Here is a 22,460-nt window from a genome sequence, read left to right on the forward strand (position 1 = left end):
GTGTGGTGGTGGGGGCCAGGACAAGGAAAAGAAACCAGAGAGAGTATTTCAAATAATGGGCAAGCAAGAGGCATTTTGTGTTTCCACATCCTGGACACAAAGGGCCTTCTGCCTTGTGTCTCCTTTGCATTGATTGTTGCAGGAGGAGGAAAAGTAGGAGCATCGGAGGGGCCCTGTGAAAAGAAATGTGATGCCTAGGAGACTTGGAGAGGAATATGTGTGAGATAGAGGCACCTGGGGACAAAGCCAAGTGAATACTGATTATGACATGGGAGAGGTATTCACTGGGCACCCTGAATGGCATACCAGAATCATCTTATAGGGGGAAAAAAAACAAAACTCCATGCATCTCAACCCTCCCCAGATCTCCGTTTCCATTTCAATTGATTTTAATGCTGTTGCAATCCTATCTAAATGCTAATTTTTCCCCTATGAGTATAGAATGGACAAAACCTCCAAAAAATTCTAAGAGAGATTAAATAGAAAATATTATTATTAAAAACAAGACAGTGGGCACTGCCTTGGTCAGATTCTTTGGGGAATTGAATTTTACAGATATAGATATGTGTGTGCGTGCCAGTTTATTACACAAATCCGACAGCAACCAGAAGGGGAGTCTGAGGTCTCACTGTTTTACATTTGCTATTCTTGCCAGATGGAATATCCCGGTCAGTTCTCATTAGGCTGCCCTGCATCTCTGTCTCCTGCCATCAGTTGGAAGTGAGTGCTGTTAACTCTCTGAAGCAGGCCTCATTTCTGTGTGCCCTTCTAGAAGGCGTTTGGAAATTGGTTTTTGAATTAAGAATCCATATTCGTTTTCTAAGAGGCTGCTCGTAATATGCCTGTCACTCTCCAAGGCCTGACATTGTCCCTGGCTGGAGAGCTGTAACCAAGGGACAGAGCCCCTCTCTGCCTGCATCTCACAGATTCAGCACACAAACCTCTTTTGAACACCCAAGAAGAAGCAGGTGCATGCTAGGGGCCAGGTATTTTCAGTAATAAACTCACAAGAGTCCACGGCAAGCCCATGAGTCGGTAAGAACCCAGTGTGCACAGGCCAGAAAGAGGTGAGCTCCCTGCAGGACTGAGAAAACTAAGGGCTTTCTCTGAACCTGGAAGTCTTTGCTACCTAGAGCAACCATCTGGCCTTTACATCATACTGCCTTGGAAATTCCCTTTTTAATTGCACAAATCTTTTCTTATCAACTAGGTGGTCAGCTCTCTAGGAGAATTATCATGCTTCAAAATAACAATTTTGAGGGGCTGGAGTTGTGGCTCAGTGGTAGAGCACTTGCCTGGCATGTGTGAGGCCCTGGGTTCAATCCTCAGGACTGCATATAAATAAATGGGTAAATAAAATTTTTTTTAAAAGATCCATTGACAACTTAAGAATATTTTGAAAAAATGATGATTCAAATGTTGACAGTATCTTCCACTTGCCACTTTTGTATAAGTACTTTGTAAATATATTATCTCTAAATCTCAAATAAAAATCCTATTCCTACTTAATACTTAAAGAATTGGTGACTTAACCAAGGTTGCAGAGCTAGTAATTGACATAGTGGGATTCCAGCCAGTTCTTTCTGGCCCCAAAGCCCACTGCCTTGGTCCATTCTGACTGCCATAACAAAATATCAAAGTGGGGAGCTTATAAATAACAGAAATCAATGAACTTTATTTCTTACTTTTCTTGAGGCTGGGAAGTCAAAGAGGAAGTCACTGTCAGATTCAGAGTTTGGATTTTCCCTGCACTTTGGCTCATAGATAAAAGGGTTAACTAGTTCTTGCGACTTTTTGCATAAAGGTAATAACCCCAATCATGAGGGCCCCCATGATCCAAACACCCTTAAAGGCCCCACCTTCTAATACCATCACCTTGGACATGAGATTTCAAAATAGAAACCAATGTTATAGGTTCTTTCTTCTTTCTTTCTTTTTAGTTGTAGATAGACACAATACCTTTATTTTATTTATTTATTTTTACATGGCACTGAGGATCGAACTCAGTGCCTCACACGTGCCAGACAAGCTCTTTACCACTGAGCCATAACCCCAGCCCTATAGGTTCTTATTAATGTTGATTGATTAAAAAAAGAGTGTGACTATAAAAATCTTAGATTGTCACTAAAGAAAACTAGATACTAGTAGAGATACTAAGAAGAAATTAGCCTTATCACTTTTCTAATAACCAGATATGTTGCCAGTGTCAATATTTTATTTCCTTCATCTCTTTTGAATGTTCTCCTATTGAATGAAGAGGCACAGAGGGGAAAAATAAGTAGTTTAGGCTAACAGGCTTCCTAACTGAGGTGCAGTGTAGCGGCCTCGGCCTTGTCTAGGAGTCTTTGGCCTCATTTTGGAAGTGCCTTGCTATTGCAATAGAGAGAGGATTGTTTTAGAAGAAAGCACTGATTCTCATCCCCTCTGGACACTTGCCAAGGACTCTGACTGACCATTTGCCAGGATGGGGGTGGAGTGTCCAAGGAGAATGACAGGTCAGCACTGCATTTGGATTGCCCTGCCTCACCTTGAAATTTTTCTAGTGTTACAAATAAATAAGTGTTCTTGGATTTACACATACCAAATATTACTAGGCACCAATTTCTTTAGTAATAATACGATAGGTTGCAGATGATCTATGACTTTAGAAACCTGCATAATTGGGGTGGGGGGTAGAAAAAGGTAAATAGTTACTTTATTCTAGCTAGCTTTCCTATCTTATTTAAAAGTTTTTCAATGTCTGAGAAAGTGGCTGTTGAAGATAAAGATTCTTAACTTCATTAACTGGCCACTTTCCACAATACCTGGTTAGGTGGTCTATGAGGATGTCACTCTGGAGCAGTGCTCTCCAGTTGGGCATCCACATTCTGGACCAGTCACAGAAGCCCTAACCAGACCCAGACAGCCCTCATCCAAGTTTCCCAACAGGGAGGAAGGCAAAGCAGGGGTGTTAGGAAAGAGCAAACCATTCTAGAGTCCTTTCTCGACTTGGTTAAACTAAATACCCTTGCCTAGATCACGGAGAATTGTTTTTTAGGGATAAGGGAAATAGAAAAACTAAAGATAAAGACACAACAGAACAGACTGGGAGTGATCGTTCTCAATTTAAAATGGTAATTTGTTTTAAGAAAGAGAGAAAGATCATGAATCTATTCAGGATTAAAGGCCGCTAAAGAAACATAGCAACTGAATGCAAATATGGGATCTGGCATTGGCTCCTAGGCCAGGAAAAAAATAAAAGTTTTTCTTTTGCAATGAAGGACATTAATGAAATAACTGGTCAGTATAAATAACGTCTATGGATTAGATAGCAGAGTTACATCAGTGATGATTTTCACCATTGTTCTATGACTATTAGAAAAAATGCTTATGTTTAGAAATACTTGAAGTATTTAGGATAAAGGGGAATCACATCTGCTACTTACTCTCAAACAGTTCTCTCTCTCTCTCTCTCTCTCTCTCTCTCACACACACACACACACACACACACACACACACACACACACAAATATTTATGGAGAGAGGGAGAAAGAGACAGGAAGTCATGATGGCAAAATGTTAACATTTGGGGAATTTGGGTGAAGAAATAATGAAATTCTCTGCATTAATTTTGTTAAGCTGAAATTATTTTAGAGTAAAAGGTTAGATCAATTTTTAAAAGGAATATTACATTTAAAGCATTGTTATACCCTTTTGTTGTTATTATTTTTAAACTTAGGAACGAGACCTTTTAAAGGTTAATTTTTTGAAAGGCTTAAATGTTAGGAAAATAGGTTTTTAACTATACTTGGTTTTTCTTAAATAATGCACTCCTCTAGACTCAGTTATTCGTCCTTCAGTGTCTATGAAATATTTTCTCTCCTTTCAGAAATTCATCTGAGTTACATGCCGACAAAACAGTATGTATAAAGTTACTCCATGGTCCTGTTTATCCATCACCCCTGATCATGAATTAGAGTATTTAAAAAAAATGCTTCCATGTTAATCCTTTAACCCCTACTCCCACCCCAAATGGCATACTGGTGGGGACAGGGTCACTCTAGGGAGGCATACTGGAGACAACATGAGAGTTGGCTTCAGATGGCCTTAATTAAAGTCCCCCAAACTAATGAGTTATGTTTCTTTGAGTAATTAACCTAATATGCATGATCATCATTTTTTCCATATGTAAAATGGGCTAAAGTGATACTTGTTCTACCCCAGTTTCTAGAACTGTTGAGAGGCCCAATAAAAAGGACATGCGAAATACCTTGGAAAATGCTCCACAGACTTTGGTTGTTATTGTTGATGGAATGTGTACAAATCTGAAGCCAGGGTGAGGAGTATATCTCCAGGGGCCTCTTTCTAATTACTATCTGGCATAGTGTCTATGTCACTGACCACAAGGACAATCTGATTCAGTCACTTTCCAGTGCCTTGAGTTGATATTTTTTTTAAATGTTACCTTTCACTAATGGAGTACTTACCATATTCTAAACTCTTCATCTCACTTATCCTTACAGAAAGTCCTGATTTTAGATGGGGAAACTACAGCTTAGCCAGACCACATGGCTTGATGTAGGATACTAAGCTACTAGGTGGCACATTCTGAACTTGAGCCCAAGTCTCTATGACTCTATAGCCTGAGCTCCTTCCACTATATTATTCTGGGTCTCTGATGGTCTATCAATGGAAGTCATCAAAACATGTGAGAAATGAGCTCAACACAGTAATTTTGCCCAGTGAAAAATACCGAAGAGGGTTACATTGGATCCACGGAAAACTGGGTTCAAACTGAACATGGCACTGTCCACGTTCCAAATAGTCCACCATCTAGACATCCACCCCAGCCAAATAAGACCTAGTTTGAGTCCTGGGACTTAACCAAAGGGGTGTCTACAAGGCAGGAAGAGTTTGCCAGTTTCTTACCCATGTTTCAAACATATCTTCTGGGCGCAGGCGACGTAGAGTAGGTCTGAAAAAAAGGAGGAGCTTCCTTGAGGAGAGATCGCCATGTGGGAGACCAGCCTCAGCCCCACCAGGTGTAGATGAGACATGATGAAGAGCCCTGAACTCCTCTCTGCCTAGGAAAGCAGAGCTGCTCTACCCTGCTGTATGGGGCTCGGAGCTGGGTCTCAGTCACTCAGCCTCTTCATAGGCCCATTTGATCCAAGGCATGTAAAGCCTACTACAAACAATGGGTCAGAGGCTTCAGGGGCCATTCATACCCAGGGCAAGAAGCATTTCCCTCCTAACTGACAGCTCCACTCCTGAGAGCCCAGAACAGGCCCAGAAGGAGGAAGCTGGAGAGAAAAAACAGGAAGTTTTGGTTGTCCCAGCCCAGAATCTGCCATTGTTTGTTATCAGAGTCCATCCATCAAAAAAGCTCCTTAGGAATCTTTGAGGGGGGAAGGAAGGATCTACATTTGCTCACAGTTTCATTTCTTTCTGAATGTTGGCAAATAGTGTTAGACTTATTAATATTTGTTCCTCCAAGTGCTGCCTCCCTACAGAGACTAGGACTATCCAGGCACTGGGATCATGATTCTCCAGGTTCAATGGACACACTTTTGCATGTGTCGGGTAGGAAGGATGGGCGAGGCAGTGAACCCACTGACATGGTCCATGTTCCAGTATTGTCTCTCCACCAAGAGCACATCCAGCAAACTACAGCTGGTGGGCCCAATCAGCCAGTGACTCTTGTTTTTGTAAACAAACTTTGATTGGGACATGGCCACATCCATGTGTTTATACATGGTCTATGGATGCTTTCATGCTACAGGGGCAGAGTTGAGCAGCTTCAAGACAGGCCATCTGGCCCACAGGACCTGGAATATTTACTAGCTGTTCCTTTAGGGAAAAAGTTTGTTGATCTCTGCTAGAGCTACTCTAAGTGGTATCAAATATTCCTCTCCCAGAAGTTGTATGTATAGAATGTTTATCCTTGACTCGTTATTTAAATACTCTGAGTCTTATTCCCTAGTCTGTCAAACTGGGATAATAATGATCACCTCGTAATATTGGAGAGATCAAGTAGCTCCCATAAAGCACCCAGCACGGTGCTTGACACAGAGGAAGTTTTCACTAAACAGATATCGTTATTAGGGTAGAATTTTACTTATATTTTACTATGACTTTGAGGGGGCTTGCTGGTGAGGGGAGGCAGTCTGACCTACTTTCAAGGACAGACCCATATTCATCAATAATAACTTATGGGAGTAATGCTGATAAGCATATCAATGACTAACAAAGCCATACTACTGAGTTCTCTTCTGCTAGGGAACTTACTCTATCTAGGTTGCTGCTCTTGTGGGTCTGAGAGGTTCTTCCTAATTCCCCAGCCCCCCACTCTCCCCATCTGCCATCTTTGGCACCTTTGGTGTTCCTTCACAAACTCCACAAGCTCATCTTCTGTGTGAGGTTTGTTGGGGATGGTAACGGGCTCGTCCATAAATGGCTCGTAGAAATCGACCTCATTCATCTTCAAGGACAATTTCTTTGCAACCTGTAGCACAAACAAGACAATAGTTTAGTTTGTGTGTTTGGATGGTGATTCAGAGTAGCAGTGGGTTGCCCATCCGACAGAAGTGTTCATATTCTCTGATGAAGACATGAGAGCGTATGTGCAGTTTTAGCCCGAAGGTTGGAACAACGGGACCTCATCACATGTGGCCTGGGCTGGACCAATCTCCTTCTGTGATCAAAGAGGCAAATGAAGGTCAAACAGGGGCAGGGAAGAGTTGGAATGCAAAGTTAACTGTATAATCACCATCTCTCTATTGCATTTGCCAGCGCTGGAGGAGGAAGGAAATGCCAATGGAGCACGTTTAATACACTGGGTTGAATGGATTTAATTGAACCCATTTTGATGAAACAGGTAATTGATGGAAACTGTTAAAGCATACAAGTACACAGAATCAAGAGTCAATCCATTAATCTGTCCTGCACCAGCTCTTGCACCCTAACTTCTGTTTAGGTGGAAGCTCGGGCCCTAGGATTCAGTCTCTCAGTACCAGCCTTGCCTGGTTTGGCAGGCTCTGGGAACTGCCCAGCCTATTAACCAACAGTTGTAAAGTGACCATTCATCCTGCTTTGTTCAAGGCAGAGGGGTTTCCTGGGATGTGGGAATTTCAGTGCTAAAATCTGGATAGTTCCCAGGAACCCAGGATGAGTGGCTCACCCTATAATAGATTAAAAAGCTTGGGGGCCGAGGCCTTAACCTGGAACACATTTTCCCTCTTGATTAAAGTGGCTACATGTCTGTGTTTGCCTGCAAAGCCACTGAACTCAGGATCTTTCTTTGTGACATGATTTGAGAGGCCTGGAATGTGCAATGCTCAATAGAAAACCCATGCCATTCTTTTCTAGCTCAGAGCTTTAGTCCAAGAAAGTGCTGGGATGAACAGTGGTTCCCTTGAAACTACAGAGGAATTGCCTAAGAGCTGACGCCCTGTGGTGGTAACCACAATGCAGTGACCCAGTGACCTGGGGGCTGTGACTAATTGGGGAGAGGGAAGAACTGGGTGTTACATAAGCTCTTACACAAGGAGGTCCATTCTGAGGAAACACTTGGTTTCATATGGCTTTTGTCATCAGTTGCTGTTAATTCCAGGTCACTATATCCCAAAAGATATTTCTTATAGTACTTAGGGAAAGAAATCCCCGCAGCCTACCCAGAGTTAAAGAAAACAGGCCACGTGAAGAGTAAGATCATGCAGTCTACAGTCTTATTGTCATGCTGATTTTATTTTAAGAGAGAGAGAAATGTGGGGTTTTCCTTACTTTCCTCGCTCTCTTTGTTGGGGTGAGTATGCAGTGTGGATGAGGAAGTGATCAGGCAGGAAGCCAGGGAGGAGAGGAAGAGCAAACATACAACCAGAGTCTGGGTTTACTAACAATTCTTTGTTTTGGAAGGGGTGTATTCTATTTATTAGACATAAGGCATTAGCTCCAGCCCACATTCAAGGAGAAGGGTATGAAAACTAGGAGTTGGGGCCCTGCCAGAGAGGTCCCATGGGGGGCTGAGATGGCTAGGTATTTCTGCTCCCCCCCAACACACACACAATTCTTTGCAAAGCTGGATCTAAGCTAGAATGAACTTGAAAAATGACATTGGATTCTGGTTTCTTTGAGATTACTTGATATGTTTTCTAGGAACCAAGAACCTGGGCTTCTCTGAAACAGGAAGCCATGGGGAGAACAAAAGGGGTAATAGCAAACACACGGAGTGCTTACTGTCTGTCAGGCAAAGGGTTTCAGGTGGATTACTTTATTTAGTCCTCATTTTGTATGAGGTAAAAACTGTTTTAACTGTTTTATTTTACAAATGAGAAACCTGAGGCACAATTTGGGTTACCACTTGATGAGGTTCACATATCTGGTGATGGTTAGAGTTAGAATTCAGAATTTGAAAACATCAGTGAAGCACTGCAAACCTCCAGCTTGCCTGCCATCCAACTGTCTTTTTATTTGAAAATAAATGATAATTTATTTTAAGAATGAGAGAAAAGGATCTTCTGGGAGACAAGATGAGGGCATTTTTACAAGGTGCACAGGTTTGGGACCTACACTGCCCGTTCCCCATGACGGACTGAAGAAAGTTGGACTGACTGAAGCATTTATTTATTTATTTCACCAATAAATATTTAGTGGAGTCTTCTGTATCCAAGGCATGGATCTAGGAACAGAACTGCTACAGGGGCATTGCAATTATCTCTTGATGTGATAAGGGAAGGATATAAATGTCTCCCTATAAACATTACATTGGTGCTGCACATGTTTTATTGAGATGTTTCTTTGTGTTTCTTGTAATATGTTCTCATCAATTCACCCCCTTTATGATCTGCTATATTTCTGGCTTCCTGACAGTGGTAGAGAGCTGGTCAGAACCACTGTCAAGGCAAGCAGAATGGGCATTCCTGCGCGTGTGTGTGTGTGTGTGTGTGATGGTGGTGGAGGTGGTGGCCCTCTGGCAAGTGTCTGAGTGTTAAGTCTATGAATGTAAAATTGGATTGTCACATTCTTAGCTGGAATACTGGGAAATCTGAATAAAATTTTCCAGAAGTTCTGTTATGATTTAGATATGAGGTGTCCCCCAAAAAGCACAGGTGTGAAACAATGCAAGGAATCTTAGAAGTGAAATGACTGGGTTATGAGAGCCATAAACTAATCAGGGCATTAAACCACTGATAGGGATTCACTTGGCCGTAACTGGAGCAGGGAGGGCGTGGCTGGAGGAGGTGGGTCATTGGGGGGTGTGCCTTAGGAGTATATATTTTGTCCGTGGAGCGTCGGGATCCTTCCCTCTCTCCTTCCTCCTCTCTCTCTCTCTCTCTCTCTCTCTCTCTCTCTCTCTCTCTCTCTCTCTCCCTCCTTCCTGGTGCCATGTCCCCAGCTGCTTTCCTCTGCCACACATTTTCACCATGATGTTCTGCCTCATATCAGGTCCCAAAGAATGGAGTTGGCCATCTATGCACTGAGACCTCTGAAACCCTGAACCCCCAAATAGACTTTTCCTCCTTAAAATTGTTCACATCAGATCCTTTGGTCACAACGGTGAGAAATCTGAGCGAAACAAGGTTCTTCACTCACTTCCCTCCACCCTCAGGGAGTGACCTCATCTTGTCTCCCAGAAGATCCTTTTCTCTTTCTTACAATCGTGCCTTGGGTGACAAGGACTGAAGGAGGTTTGACTGGCTGAGGCATTTATTCATTTATTTCATCAATAAATATTTAGTGGAGTCTTCTGTATCCGAGGCATGGATCTAGGAACAGACCCTTCTACAGGGGCATTGCAGTTAAATAAGAATATTTTCTACTCTTAAAAGTCAAGTTGGGTCTACAACACTGAGAAAAACTGATTCCTGCCCTTATAGAATTTAGATTTTAGTGTGGGAGAGAAGATGGGAAAACAGAAAGTAAATAAGTGAATAAACTGAAACCTTTACCATGAGTTGAAGAACTGTAAGGACAGGGACATGTCAAAGATGGTCATGTAGATGTGGAAGTCAGTAGTCCTTAACCACTGTCAATATTGGTATTCGCCCAGGAGCTTTTAAAAGTAATGATCTGTGATATCACTCCTGGAATTGGGTTGTGACAGGGCCCAGGAATCTGCATTATCAGTTACCTTCCCGGGGACTTTTACAAGATGCACAGGTTTGGGACCTACACTGCCCGTTCGTTCCCCATGATGGATGCAATAGCCTCTGTGTTCTATGTGGAGAAAACGCGTCTCTTTTTAAATGTTATGAAAAACCCACATGAACAGTGGTGCTTATGATTCAGTGTCTGTCGGAGTTTTTTGAGAAGCTTTTTAAAAGAAGGTTTTGGAGTTTTTAATTATAGCCTGACCTCACCTTCTTTACAGGCCACAGATGTGAAACCATCCAGAGGGACTGGGAAGAACTTCTGAAAACAAATACTACCCTGAGCTCAGAATGGAACCACCCCTCCAAAAAACTAGGGCTTTGTCGCCTGGCCAAGTCCATCTGCCTGACTCTCTTCCCTTCAGATGGGTTCTTAACCAGCAGCCCCTCAGCCACTCCTGGCCTGTCAGAATTGAATGCCAGAGATGGACTCAGCCTGGGCTTCTGTGTTCCTTCTTCTCTAAGTTCCCATCCCAACCTCTCATCATCATGGGCCTAGATGTCCACTGTCTTATTAATAACATTCTGGCTAACACTGAATGAATATTTACTACATGCCCAACACCAGTTAGCATTTTACCAATGCTGCTGCTTTCTCTGGAGTATGGGAATAGAGAACCTACATCAGGCTTCACCATTCTCAACTATGTGACCAAAAATCACTTGATCTCTCCTTGCCTCAGCTTCATCCTCTATGGAATACTTATTCTTCTCTTACAGGCCCAGTAAGAGACTAGAATGAGAAAATCCACAAGAAGCTCTTAGCACAGAGCCAAGCACATAGCAAGTACTTAATAAGCAATAGTTGTTACTGTTTGGGTGTCGTTGCTTAAGATCTCTTTCAACTTTAAAATATGATCAAGTACAGTACACTTGCTTAGGTTCAGATAACATTACATAGATTATAGACTTTTCTCCTGAATTGTAGGCTTAAAGACAGGGGCCACATCCACAGAAGAGGATATAAAACAGAATGTGATCTCTTTATTGTGCCCCTTCCCTAATCCAGCATCTACTGGTCCTGGTTTCCCTTATTTTTTTGAGAATATTTGAAGCCATCATGACATAAAGGCCCATGAGCACTGCCCACCAACTACCTTACTCCTTAGGAGGCCACTCTGATTAACTTTTATGTGAGTTTGATCTCAAATTTAGTTTGTCTTAGATTTTCTTGTTCTAGTAAATGTGTTAGTTTATGGTTTTCAGTTGGGGTGTGTGTGTGAGTGTTTTCTCTCTGTGTGTGATGTGTCTGTTATGTATATGTGTATCATGTGTTGTGTGTGTTCATGCGTCCTGAATCTTAAGGGCAGGTATAGGATCTTCTTTTTAATGTCACGATATAGGAGAAAACACACAGGTTTGGGGCACAGATTGTCCTAAATTGGGATGTCAGCACTACCATTAATTATCTTAAGACCTTAGATGCTACCTAGTTTTATATATACATATATATGTGTGTATATATATTAGTTGTAGGTGGACACAATGCCTTTATTTTATTTATTTATTTTTATGTGATACTGAGGATCGAACCCAGTGCCTCACACATGCTAGGCAAGCACTTTTCCCTCTACCTAAGCCCCAGCCCCACTACCTAATCTTTCTAAGTCTCTTTTCTCTGATAAATAGGAGTCTTACCTCTCAAGGTGGTTTAAAGGGTTAGAGATCATATAGATGAAATACAGTCATCCCTCAGTACCTGACGGGGGATGGTTCTCTGGGACCTTCAAGGACACCAAAATCTCTAGATGCTCTGGTTCCTTTGATTGAACGGCATGTTATTTGCTTATGATCAAGTAACATCTTCTGTATAGTTTAAGTCATCTCTAGACTACTTATAATACCTAATATGATGTAAATGCTATGTAAATAGGTGTCAAACTGTATTATTTAGGAAATAATTACAAGAAAAAAGTGGACACATGTTCAGTTCAAACAGGTCTTTTTTTTCCCCAATTATTTTCTGCCTGAAGTTGGTTGAATCCTTGGATGCAGAACCCACAGATACAGAGTTGAATTTATATCAAACTTGCCAAACTCAGGAAAACACTCAATAAGTAGTGGTCATAACAGTAGTTATGAGAACCAGAGGGGAGTACTCTGATTGTAATAGACCCCAAGTAAACTACCCATTGGTTTAAGGTCTATTGGTCTCTGCTGTTGTTTGGCTTATAAAATCACATGTAACAACCAGTCAGAAAAAGCAATTGGATTATAGAAAATTACATCAACGACATCTCCTGAAGGTAACTTTCTAAAGCACTGGGGCTTCATGTGGTCAGTGTTCCTCCCCATTTAATTCCCCATTTTAACTCAGCAGAAGAGGTCATGTGCAACCCCAGGAAGGGAGAGGAACAGGAAAAGGATGGCTAGTGCCCTGCACACTCTGGGGTCACCTGCTTCCCATTCTTAGTGCATGGGAAATTAAGAGGTGGCCCTCATCTTTCACTGGCTGTGTTTAGAAATATGCTTACATCCTATGAATTAATCATCTTTGCATTCATCTCTCAATCAATACTGAAACAAAACTTCTAACTCTTCTGGAGAAAGAGGCAAAGGAGGATGGTTCAGGCTGCCAAAAAAAAAAAAAAAGAAAGAAAAGAAAAAGTGATAGAAAATTCAGTCTTTAATTCTTCTTGCGTTTAACGGGGGGGGGGGGGGGGTTCATAGGTACTCACCCCTTTGTCAAAGGTGGCAAAAAACTTGATATAAGGCTGAAAGTGTTCAGCTGCCTCTTCAAAAGCCTTGTAATCTAGGAGAAAAAAAAAACAATCAAAAGAGACAAATATTTTCAAGAAAAACTGCAACTTCTATTTCTTCTTTTCAGTGCTTTGGTTGGCACCCAGGGCCTTTGTGTGCTAGGCAAGCACTCTACCACTGAGCAGCAGCCCCAACCCCACATTTCTTTTTAAATGATGTAGAGAGAGTACAAAGCCATGAATCCTGATTGAATAATTATTTAACAGGTATTATTTAGATAGCTAGTTATTGAGTGCTATCTAAACCCATATTTTCTCCAATGTGTTTGAATTGACTGGCACTCAATTGCCAAAGAAAAGGTCTCTTCACCATACTATAAAGAAGATTTTGGATGGAAAGCAGGAAACAGGAAAGAGAGGGAAAAGTGAGATTTAAAAAAAAAACATGTAAAAAGTCAAAAGAAAGTCCACTTGAAGAGCTGTTAGTTATGCATTGACTAGACAGAGTACAGTTAGCTATATAAATGAGCCCTGATAAAAAGGAAATTCACCTAAGTGAAGTAATCTCAATCAAAAATGTCATCACACAAGGTATTTTAAACTTCTTAAAGCAGGAGTATAGGTTTCGGTGAGTTCTAACTTTCTTTCCTTTTATTTTTATTATTTTTTAAAGTTTTCTTTCCTCTCCCTCCTATCATTTTTGAGAGAATTATTTAAATTTAATCAAGCCTCTGCTTGACTCTGGTCCTAAACTTGAGTCCAAACTGGCCAAGGTAGGCATGCATGCCCATGTGATGTGGGGATGCTGTGCCCTGGTACACCGAGGCAGGTACTTGGTAAAGATACCCACACTGGAGGCTTAGCTGTGTGGGTGATGGTAACGGCAGTAGCAGTGGTTGTTTCAAATAAATTTAATAATCCTGAGACTCCCTGAGTTTATGATTTATTCTTTTTTTTAAAAGAGAGAGAGAGAGAGAGGGAGAGGAGAGAGAGAGATTTTTTTTTAATTTTTATTATTGGTTGTTCAAAACATTATATAGATCTTGACATATCATATTTCATACATTTGATTCAAGTGGGTTATGAACTCCCATTTTTACCCCGTATACAGATTGCAGAATCACATCGGTTACACATCCACTGATTTACATATTGCCATACTAGTGTCTGTTGTATTCTGCTGCCTTTCCTATCCTCTACTATCCCCCCTCCCCTCCCCTCCCCTCCCATCTTCTCTCTCTACCCCATCTACTGTAATTCATTTCTCCCCCTTGTTTTTTTTCCCTTTCCCCTCACTTCCTCTTGAATTTTAATATTTATTTTTTTTTAGTTTTCGGTGGACATAACATCTTTGTTTGTATGTGGTGCTGAGGATCGAACCCAGGCCGCACACATGCCAGGCCAGCGCACTACCGCTTGAGCCACATCCCCAACCCCTTTATGATTTATTCTTAACAAGATTAACTTTCTTCCATTTCATGGAATTCCATATCCTTTATCCATCAGGAGTGTAGCTTTTGATAGGATTCTGGGACCGTGCAGGATTTTCTAAGATCCTATCAAAAAATATTTTGAGAATAATGCTGGTTTAAGGGGGGATATTTTTAAGATGAGTTTTTTAAAAAAGACTGATCTTAAAAGCCCCAGGGAGGGCTATGGATGCTTTAAAGAATCACGGTGCAGGGTGACAGCTGCTCTAATGGAGATGACAGCCGCATGCATAGGAGACGGGGCTGAAGATTTACAAGAACACTGGTACTGATGATACGATCAAACCCCATCCCCCACAGTAAAGGGAAGTCAGGAAAGATGCCCTGCAGCCTGATAATTGCAGTAAAGGTTTGGGTACAGGGGGAGAAAACAGGTGAGGGCATTTGAAAAATGAGGAGACAGATAGGGAGGAAGTGGAATGGTTAGAGCAACACCAAAGAAGCAGTGGGCACCTTAAGAATCCCCTGTTCCCACTTCCCCAGTGTTCCCAGTGAGTCTCTCAAACTCAGACTCTGATGGAAAGGATTTACTGGTCCTGTGTCAGGAGCCTCTTCTCTTGGAGATCCAATGGGCTCTGGGATGAAGGATGGAGCAAGATGGCTCACCAGGTTGGTGATTCAAAATGTAGTTGAACTTTTAGCACTTGTCTTCCAGAACACCTGGTCTTCTTGTGTGCTCTGTCTAGGGTCCAATAATCCTGAACATTCATCCCTCAAGCTCTAGCTTACCGAAGACTTAGGGTTCCCTCATGTCCCCCTTCTCTCAGGGTTTTTTCCCACTGGGATATTAGTATATCAGACTTGAGTAGCTGGGTGTGGCTAATTGCACCAGTTAGAAACCTTGAAGAGAAATGATTGAGATAACATCTTTTGTCTTATAAAGAAGAATCAAACCATGTTTTGAGGCATGAAATACTCAAAAGGGTAGACGAATGCCATCTCAACAGATTTTGGAAAACTTCTAGTTTGTTCACTAATGATGCAACTGCAGCAATGAGAAGGTGTTAAGGCTTATACATAGTTCTTTCTGAGGATCTTGAGATTCTGTGACATTCGTTCACAGAAAAGCTCTGTCATATAAAGTTTTACCTATGAGTCTGAACTGCACATAAAATGAGAAGGTACCTCCCTGGGCATGGTGGTGCACCCTTGTAATCCCAGCAACTTGGGAGGCTGAGGCAGAAGGATGTCAAGTTCAAAGCCAGCCTCAGAAATTTAACAAGGTCATAATCAATTTAGTGAGACCCTGTCTCAAAAAAATAAAAGTAAATTTAAAAAAGAAGGTGACTTAACATCCAAACCAATTAAACCCTCCTTTTGGTAAAGAACCCCCCACTTGCTCTGTATCACAGTGATGCAGATTAACTCTCCAAGGAGAATCTTAAAAGTTTATCAGCAAAGACATGAATTAAAAACTAAATTGTGAACTGTACTCACTTTGGAAAAATTTTGGAGGATAATCATTGACTTTGAAAAACACTGAATCTTGCAGAGCATTTTACTGAACTTAATTAAAATATGCCCATGTGAAACATATAATGTACTGAAAATGTTTAGCAATACTGAAGTAATAATTCCACTTAAAAAAGGAAATAAAAATGGCCTACTAGTAGTTTTGTTATTTAGATTTTAAGAATGATTATAAAGACCAGGAAAATAGTATCTATAAATTCCTAAGAAAAAGCTTTATTATTATTTCAAAATATACAATATGATGTAAAAGGATTTGATTTGATTTGAAATCCAATCAAATTATCACAAGAAATATGAACATTATATTTGTCAATGAAAAGCAGAGTCATAGCTGTCAAATTGAATGGATTATCCGAGATTGAATTATTATTATTAATTATTAATGATCTGAACTATGTCCAAAGACAAGAAAGAATTTTCATCAGTTAAAGAAAAAGCAATGAATGCTATCCAGTCATTGGCCACCATTTATATGTGTAAGCAAGTCTCTTATCAGTGGTGACCATCAAGAATTTGAAGAGCTCTTCACTAAAAACCTTGGTCAGGAGTTACATGCTGCGACTTCAAGCATAATGCTTGATATCAAAAGGCTTCATGCTTGGAAACAAGCTGAAGATTCTTATTCAAATTCTAAAAAATACTTTATCTGAAAAATTTTTACAGCGTGATATGGTGATGTGTTTCCTATTTTACCTTCTACCATTATTATATAAAATAAAGAAAGTAAACTCTTTTTTTTTTTTAACTAAGCCCCAATCCCTTCCAGTTTACCCTCATTCTGTGCTTTTAAGCATTATCATATTTTTGGTGTGCCATGACCTGAAGTCTCAAAAGTATAACCCAGTAGTTCTAGTAACTCTAAAGTTCTGGAATTAGAATCGTGGTTCCCCCATCTACTAGCTGCATGATCCTGGTTGAGTTCATTGACTCTTTTGCTCCACCCCTTCCTCATTATTAAAATGCAGATACAGTGATAACTACCTCACCGGCTTATTGTGATGATGAAATTCTCCATATGAAGCTCCTAGCTCAGGCCCTGGACTGTGATAGGTGTTAATTAAATGGAGCTATTATGATTACTAGCTCAGAGGAAGAAAGGTAGGAAAGGTGCTCCTCATGCTTAGCTTCACCTTTGACCTTACCAGCCACCTGAGCTCAGTGGAGAAGGAGAGAGAAACATAGGGTGGAAACAATGAAGAGGGAAGGACCGAACAGCAAATGGGAAACAGAAGGAAATTATACAAAGAGGAGAAAGGAGAAGGGGACGGGAGAAGCTTCCCGGAGTAGTCAGTGCCCAAAGAACTGGGGTGAAATTCTCTGGGGCTGGCACTGTTCCTGAAGGCACCCCTTTTGAGCACTGGGAATGGAGGTTTTAATGAAGCGAGTGAGAAGAGGGTTAAGTTGGGGCATGGAAGAGAGAAAACAGGTGGGTTGTTGTTGATGAGGTGACTGAGGGTGCCAGTGGGCAGACTGAGTAAAGACACAGCTTTGCAAATAACTTCAAAATATTTGGAGGTTTCCAGAAATAGTCAGAAGCAGACCATATTTGTACCTCCTACTTGTACTATGCTACCACCAGATTCTCTCATCCTTATCCCCACCCTCTTTCATTTTTCCTCTCTCCAAGGCTGAGACACAAGGAAAAGGCTCAGTTCATTGGGTCCAGACTGCCAAAGCAATTTTTTTTTTTTAAATGCACTCAGTAGTTGCCCTTTCTACCTTTCTGGTCCCTTCCTCCTCCTCTGCCTGACTCCCACCCACCACCATCTCAACCTTGAATGGGCTGTGATAATGCTCTGCTCAGTTCCTGTGCCCACCCCAAACCTGGCCACAAAGCCTTCATAAGGAAGATGCCCAAGGGTGTGGTGGCACTGGGGCTGGCAGCCTGGTCATCAGCTGTGGGTTTGACCAGCAATTTCCACAGTCGGTAGCAGCTGCTAAGCCCATCCCCATCCAAATTTTCCTCTAATTCTTTCTCAGTTGACTGAGAAGCTCTCCAACTGGTGACCACAAGAACTACCAGTATCAAGGAGATGACATACTGTGTGTTCCAATTTAGAGGAGAATCCAACTGGAAGGTGGATGGGTAAGAAAGTGGAGGAAAGGGGCTTTCTCCTTGCGGAAAGGCCAGAGATCATGGCCCCACCTTAATGTTCTTCCAGCACATGTTCCCCTGCACAGGGAAGAGGAGGGATTCTAACCACTATCCTGCCCAGAATAGGGATGCTGAAGACACATCCTCCATTAAGATAATCTAACATCCTTGCTGGGAATCTGGCCTTTAGACTTGCAGGCAGGGGTGGACGGAACTTACATTCCGAGTCTTCACTCTTGAAAAAGCCAAGGAGTTTGATCTGGTCCTCAAGGCGTTCGAAGGCCTGGACTTCCAGCTTGGTATTGATGATCTCCACTGGGTCTTCGATCACCTGAAATGCCACACACACACACACACACACACACACACACACACACACAAATATGTTCAAATCAGAGAACTCTGTCCTCCCCAGCGGGGAAACAGAGTGCTTCCTGGGGAAGCTGTAGCAGGCTTTGCGGTTGGGACCTGAAGCATCCATCCCCCACTCCCCAAGCAGCTCAGCCACAGTACTTTTGAAGAAACTGACCTTATAATAGAGGGATGAGATGATTGTTCTGGGGGCCACTCTTTTCCTATTGCCATTTATATATATATATATAGTAAATTGACAAATTGTGATTGTATGTATGTGTGGGGTATGAAGTGATGTTATGAATTATGGATATGATGCCAAATAATTAAATCAAGCTAATTAAAATAAGCACCACCTCATATATTTGTCTCATCACAAAAAGTGACGAGAACATTTGAAATTTAGTGATTTTTTAAAATGTACAATCTGTTACTATTTACTGTGCTTGCCATGCTATGCAACACATCTCACAGGGAAAAAAACTTACTCCTTCTGTCTGATCAAGGCTTGGCCCCATTTGATCATCTTCCCATTCCCCCGCCCCCACTGGAGTCTCTGGCACCATTATGCTACTCTCTGCTTCTTTTTCGTTCAATTGCTTTCAGTTCCACATATAAGCAAAAACATGCAATATTTGTCTCTGGGGGTCTGGCTTCTTTCACTCAGCATAATGGTCTCCAGTTCCATCCATATTGTTGCTAATAACAAATTCTCTTTTTCTAAAGCTAGATAGTACTTTATTGTGTAGATGCACTACATTTTCTTTATCTATTCATGAATTGATGGACACTTGGGTTCATTCCATCACTTCACTTGCCTCTTATTGATTCATGAATGGACATGTGGCCTATTTCTGGCCCAACGAGGCTCTGGGAAAGTTTGGGATTCTTAAGAGAACAATGAGAAGCCAGAGTTGGGGTTTTTCTCTCATGGATATCAATGAGGAAACATCAGCCATCTTCCGGCCACCTTATAATTAACTTGAGAATAGTCAGCTGAGGACCAAGGCCAGATTCTGAAAGCAGAATTATCTGTGATTTACAGAGCTAGAACCCTGATTGGATAAAGTCTGCCCTAACTCTGACTTTCTACCTATGTTGGTCAATCACATGGCTTATTGTTTGAAGAAGGTAGAGACTCATTTGCAAAGCCCCATCCTCATTGATAAAGCTGCAGGGGCAAGGGGCACCATGGTGGTCCAGAGTTATTATTATGCTACTTCTCTCAACTTTTTCAGGGCTTATAAGTGTGAGCCAACAAGATGGCAGAGAGAGAACAGGTCAGAATTGAGTTGTAGACTGTAGATAGGAAGCAATAAACCACGGGGTGCCATCTGGTAGACAAGGAATGATCAGTATGGACAGAGATTCAATGGTAGATCCTTTATCTTGCAGAATTTGTGTTCCAAAGCATTTAGCTCCACAGCTGGTATTGAAAATGTGAGTTTATCTATGAGTAAAATATTTTTATAGCGTTTGCTCCGGTTTCTCTGAGCTTATGGATCTGAGGTTGTAGTACCTCTTCTGCTGGGAGTGAGTGTGATTTTGGGGGGGCTCTTTAGTGCTCCCTGCCTCTCCTTGATGCTGTTCTGAGGAAACTTGGGACAACTCAGCCTTTTGGTCCCTCCTCTCTCTTCCAGTGACAGGTTTCCCACTCTCTCCCATAATCCCCAGCTCCTCCTCAGCAGCACTGGAGCCCAGCTGAGGGAATTTCAGTGGACGTCAATGTCTACTGGTAAAAAACCCTTGTGTTACTACTGCATGGTCCCAATCTGTGACTCTTTGATCACTGATATGCAATTTCTAGGGTGATTTAGGGGCCAAATCCCAGGAAAAATAGTTAGCACGGGGATAGAATTGTTCTTTCGTTTTTTCTTGAAGCCTGAGAAACCTGTCTTCTCACCATCTCCTCTGTTCTTCCTTGTGGCTTTACCTCCCTCCATGCAAGACCACTGTGCATAAATGCTCACATCCAAAAGAAACTCCACCAAGACATCAGCTGCAAACTCGCCATCAAACTCAATTGTGCGATCCCCCTTGAGAATGTACAGGCTTCCTTCTTCATTGAAACCTGGAAGATACAAAGAGGCCCAAGAATAAGGTCATTCTGATGTAGGAAGTCACCACATTGGCCCTGAGTGGCAGCAGGATTGGGATTAGTGGAAATAGCCTTAACCCAAGGACGGGTCTTCTCAAAACAACCCATCTAAAGGGCTCTCAAAGTGGGCATAATTTGAAATAGCCAAGAACTAACAATTGCATCTGTATTTTAACTTAAAAGAAAAATCTATTCTCTATCCTACCACTATGTTTTAAAAACAAAACAAAACAAAAAACCACTGCTGGTCCCACATCATTCTCCTTATTGGAAAAATTTAACACCCACTACCCACCTCACTCCTTAGCCTGGTGTTCAAGTCCCTCTGCCCCTGTGACAATCCTATGTCTTCCACCCTCCCTTGGCTACACCCTCTCCTTTGAGACCTGCTCTCTGGCCACTCATACCGTTCCCTTTGCTTCCTGCCCACATGCTGAAATGACAGGCTGTGGAAAGGAAGAGTCCCAGAGCAGGGTTCTGTACATTTAGGTTCTCCTTGCTCCCCAAGCCTGGGGTGACCTCCACTGGGCCACCCTCCACCCTGTCTTCATTAGCTACTTCAGGTCTTAGCTTAGGACTCATTTTTTTTCCTGAGAACATCACTGCGATCTCACAGGGTTCATGCCATTATTGATCTTCCCTCAGTTCCATTTGCAGGGACTCACTTTAACAGGTTCTCTGAGGATAGGGTCATTGTCTTCTTGGTGTCGTAGCGATTTGCACAGAGCTGTACACATTGATCGGTACCCCATAAATGCATGTGGACAGCCTGCATTTCTATTCTAACTGAAAGGCACATCTTCCTTACTCCACTGAGAGATTAAAGCAAAGACGGCTCTATATCTTCTTTGCTACCCTCCAGTGCCCTTGGTGTACTGTCATGTGCTTCAACAAATGCTTGTTGAAAAACTGCATTTCCAGCCCCTCAGTGATGGTAAGTAGGTGAGGCTGGTATTTACTCCAATTGCAGAACATCCCTAATTCCTTACATTAATTTTTTTCCAAATTCTCTATTAGTTGGAGAATGCTTTCTCCAAATGAACTCTTCTGCCTAACCTCCAGGGGCAGGAAGGCTGGATTGCTGAGGAACCCTTGGCATATCAGAGAGCGTTGTTCATAAATAAAAAGGAGAAATGTGCTAGGTGTCTTTGAGGCTGGCAATAGCTGATCTTGGAAGGGACTACAGGGAACATCAGCCAGAGTCCTGCTGATGTTGTGTTTGAAAGAATGTCCAGTAAATTTAGCTAGAAGAAAATGCTAGTGTTCTAGCAATCTACAAATGTAGTTAGAACAAGCTGGGCAAGAGTGCATAAGAATAGATCAGCAAAAGACATGAAGGGGCTTGATAGGTCTAAATAAACTTTTTGTCCTGAGCAGAACCAGTTACCAAAGACCAGACTACGGCCAATGGAAGAGTGGTCAAGGATAAAAGGGCTCATTAACAAAGTGTGATCACATCCTGTGGACCCCAAGGATCAAACAGTCAGAAGAAACCTCCTGCAATTCCCCCAAGGTGAGCTTGTTTTTAAATTTTGTATTTATTATTTATATAGTTATCACAGTGCTGGGGATTAAAACCAGGGCCATATGCATGCTAGGCAAGTGTTCTACCTCTCACTACCCCCCAGCCCTTCCTTGCTGAGCCTAGAAAACAGTTTACTTAGACATACCAAGCCCTATCCCAACTTTTGCTGTTTTTTTTTTTACTTACTAACTCTTGCCCATCTTGTCCTAACTGAATTTATAGATTGCTAGACACGAGCAGGTTCTTCTAGCTAAATCTACCAAAAATTCTCCCAAATGCAACATACTCGTTAAAACAATGGCTAGGAGACAACTAGGACTCAGTCGGCTATCAGGGGAAGAGGCAGAATTCATAAAATTGATTTTGATTCTAGGAAAACAGTTCAATGTATTTTGCTCCCATACTCAAGGAGAAAAAAAAAACTATTCCTTAATATTTTTTTTCCAGGGAAAGAGATATCCTAGGCATTCTTCATAAGTCATTATCATTTTCTAGGCATGAGTTCTTCCTTGTGTCTGACGTAAATAGTTTTCCATAATTTAAGTCTTCTCTAGAAAATAAAATAGAAAATGTTTTTTTTTTGTAATTCTCCAGAATAA

At 41.7% G+C, this 22,460-nt stretch overlaps 1 protein-coding gene across 1 annotated transcript in view; it reads right to left on the minus strand.

The window, feature by feature from the left end:
• The window catches only part of Casq2 (calsequestrin 2), a 61,322-nt gene that overhangs the window by 16,344 nt on the left and 22,518 nt on the right, over positions 1–22,460 (minus strand). The window contains exons 3-7 of the mRNA XM_027940276.2: positions 20,209–20,309; positions 18,104–18,215; positions 12,806–12,879; positions 6,354–6,484; positions 4,909–4,954 (exon numbers count right to left, since the gene is read on the minus strand). Of these exons, the coding sequence (XP_027796077.1) occupies positions 4,909–4,954; positions 6,354–6,484; positions 12,806–12,879; positions 18,104–18,215; positions 20,209–20,309 (464 nt within the window). The remainder of the gene's footprint in view (positions 1–4,908; positions 4,955–6,353; positions 6,485–12,805; positions 12,880–18,103; positions 18,216–20,208; positions 20,310–22,460) is intronic.

The sequence above is a fragment of the Marmota flaviventris genome, chromosome 10, assembly GCF_047511675.1.
Source record: "Marmota flaviventris isolate mMarFla1 chromosome 10, mMarFla1.hap1, whole genome shotgun sequence".
In the NCBI taxonomy this organism is placed as follows: domain Eukaryota; kingdom Metazoa; phylum Chordata; class Mammalia; order Rodentia; family Sciuridae; genus Marmota; species Marmota flaviventris.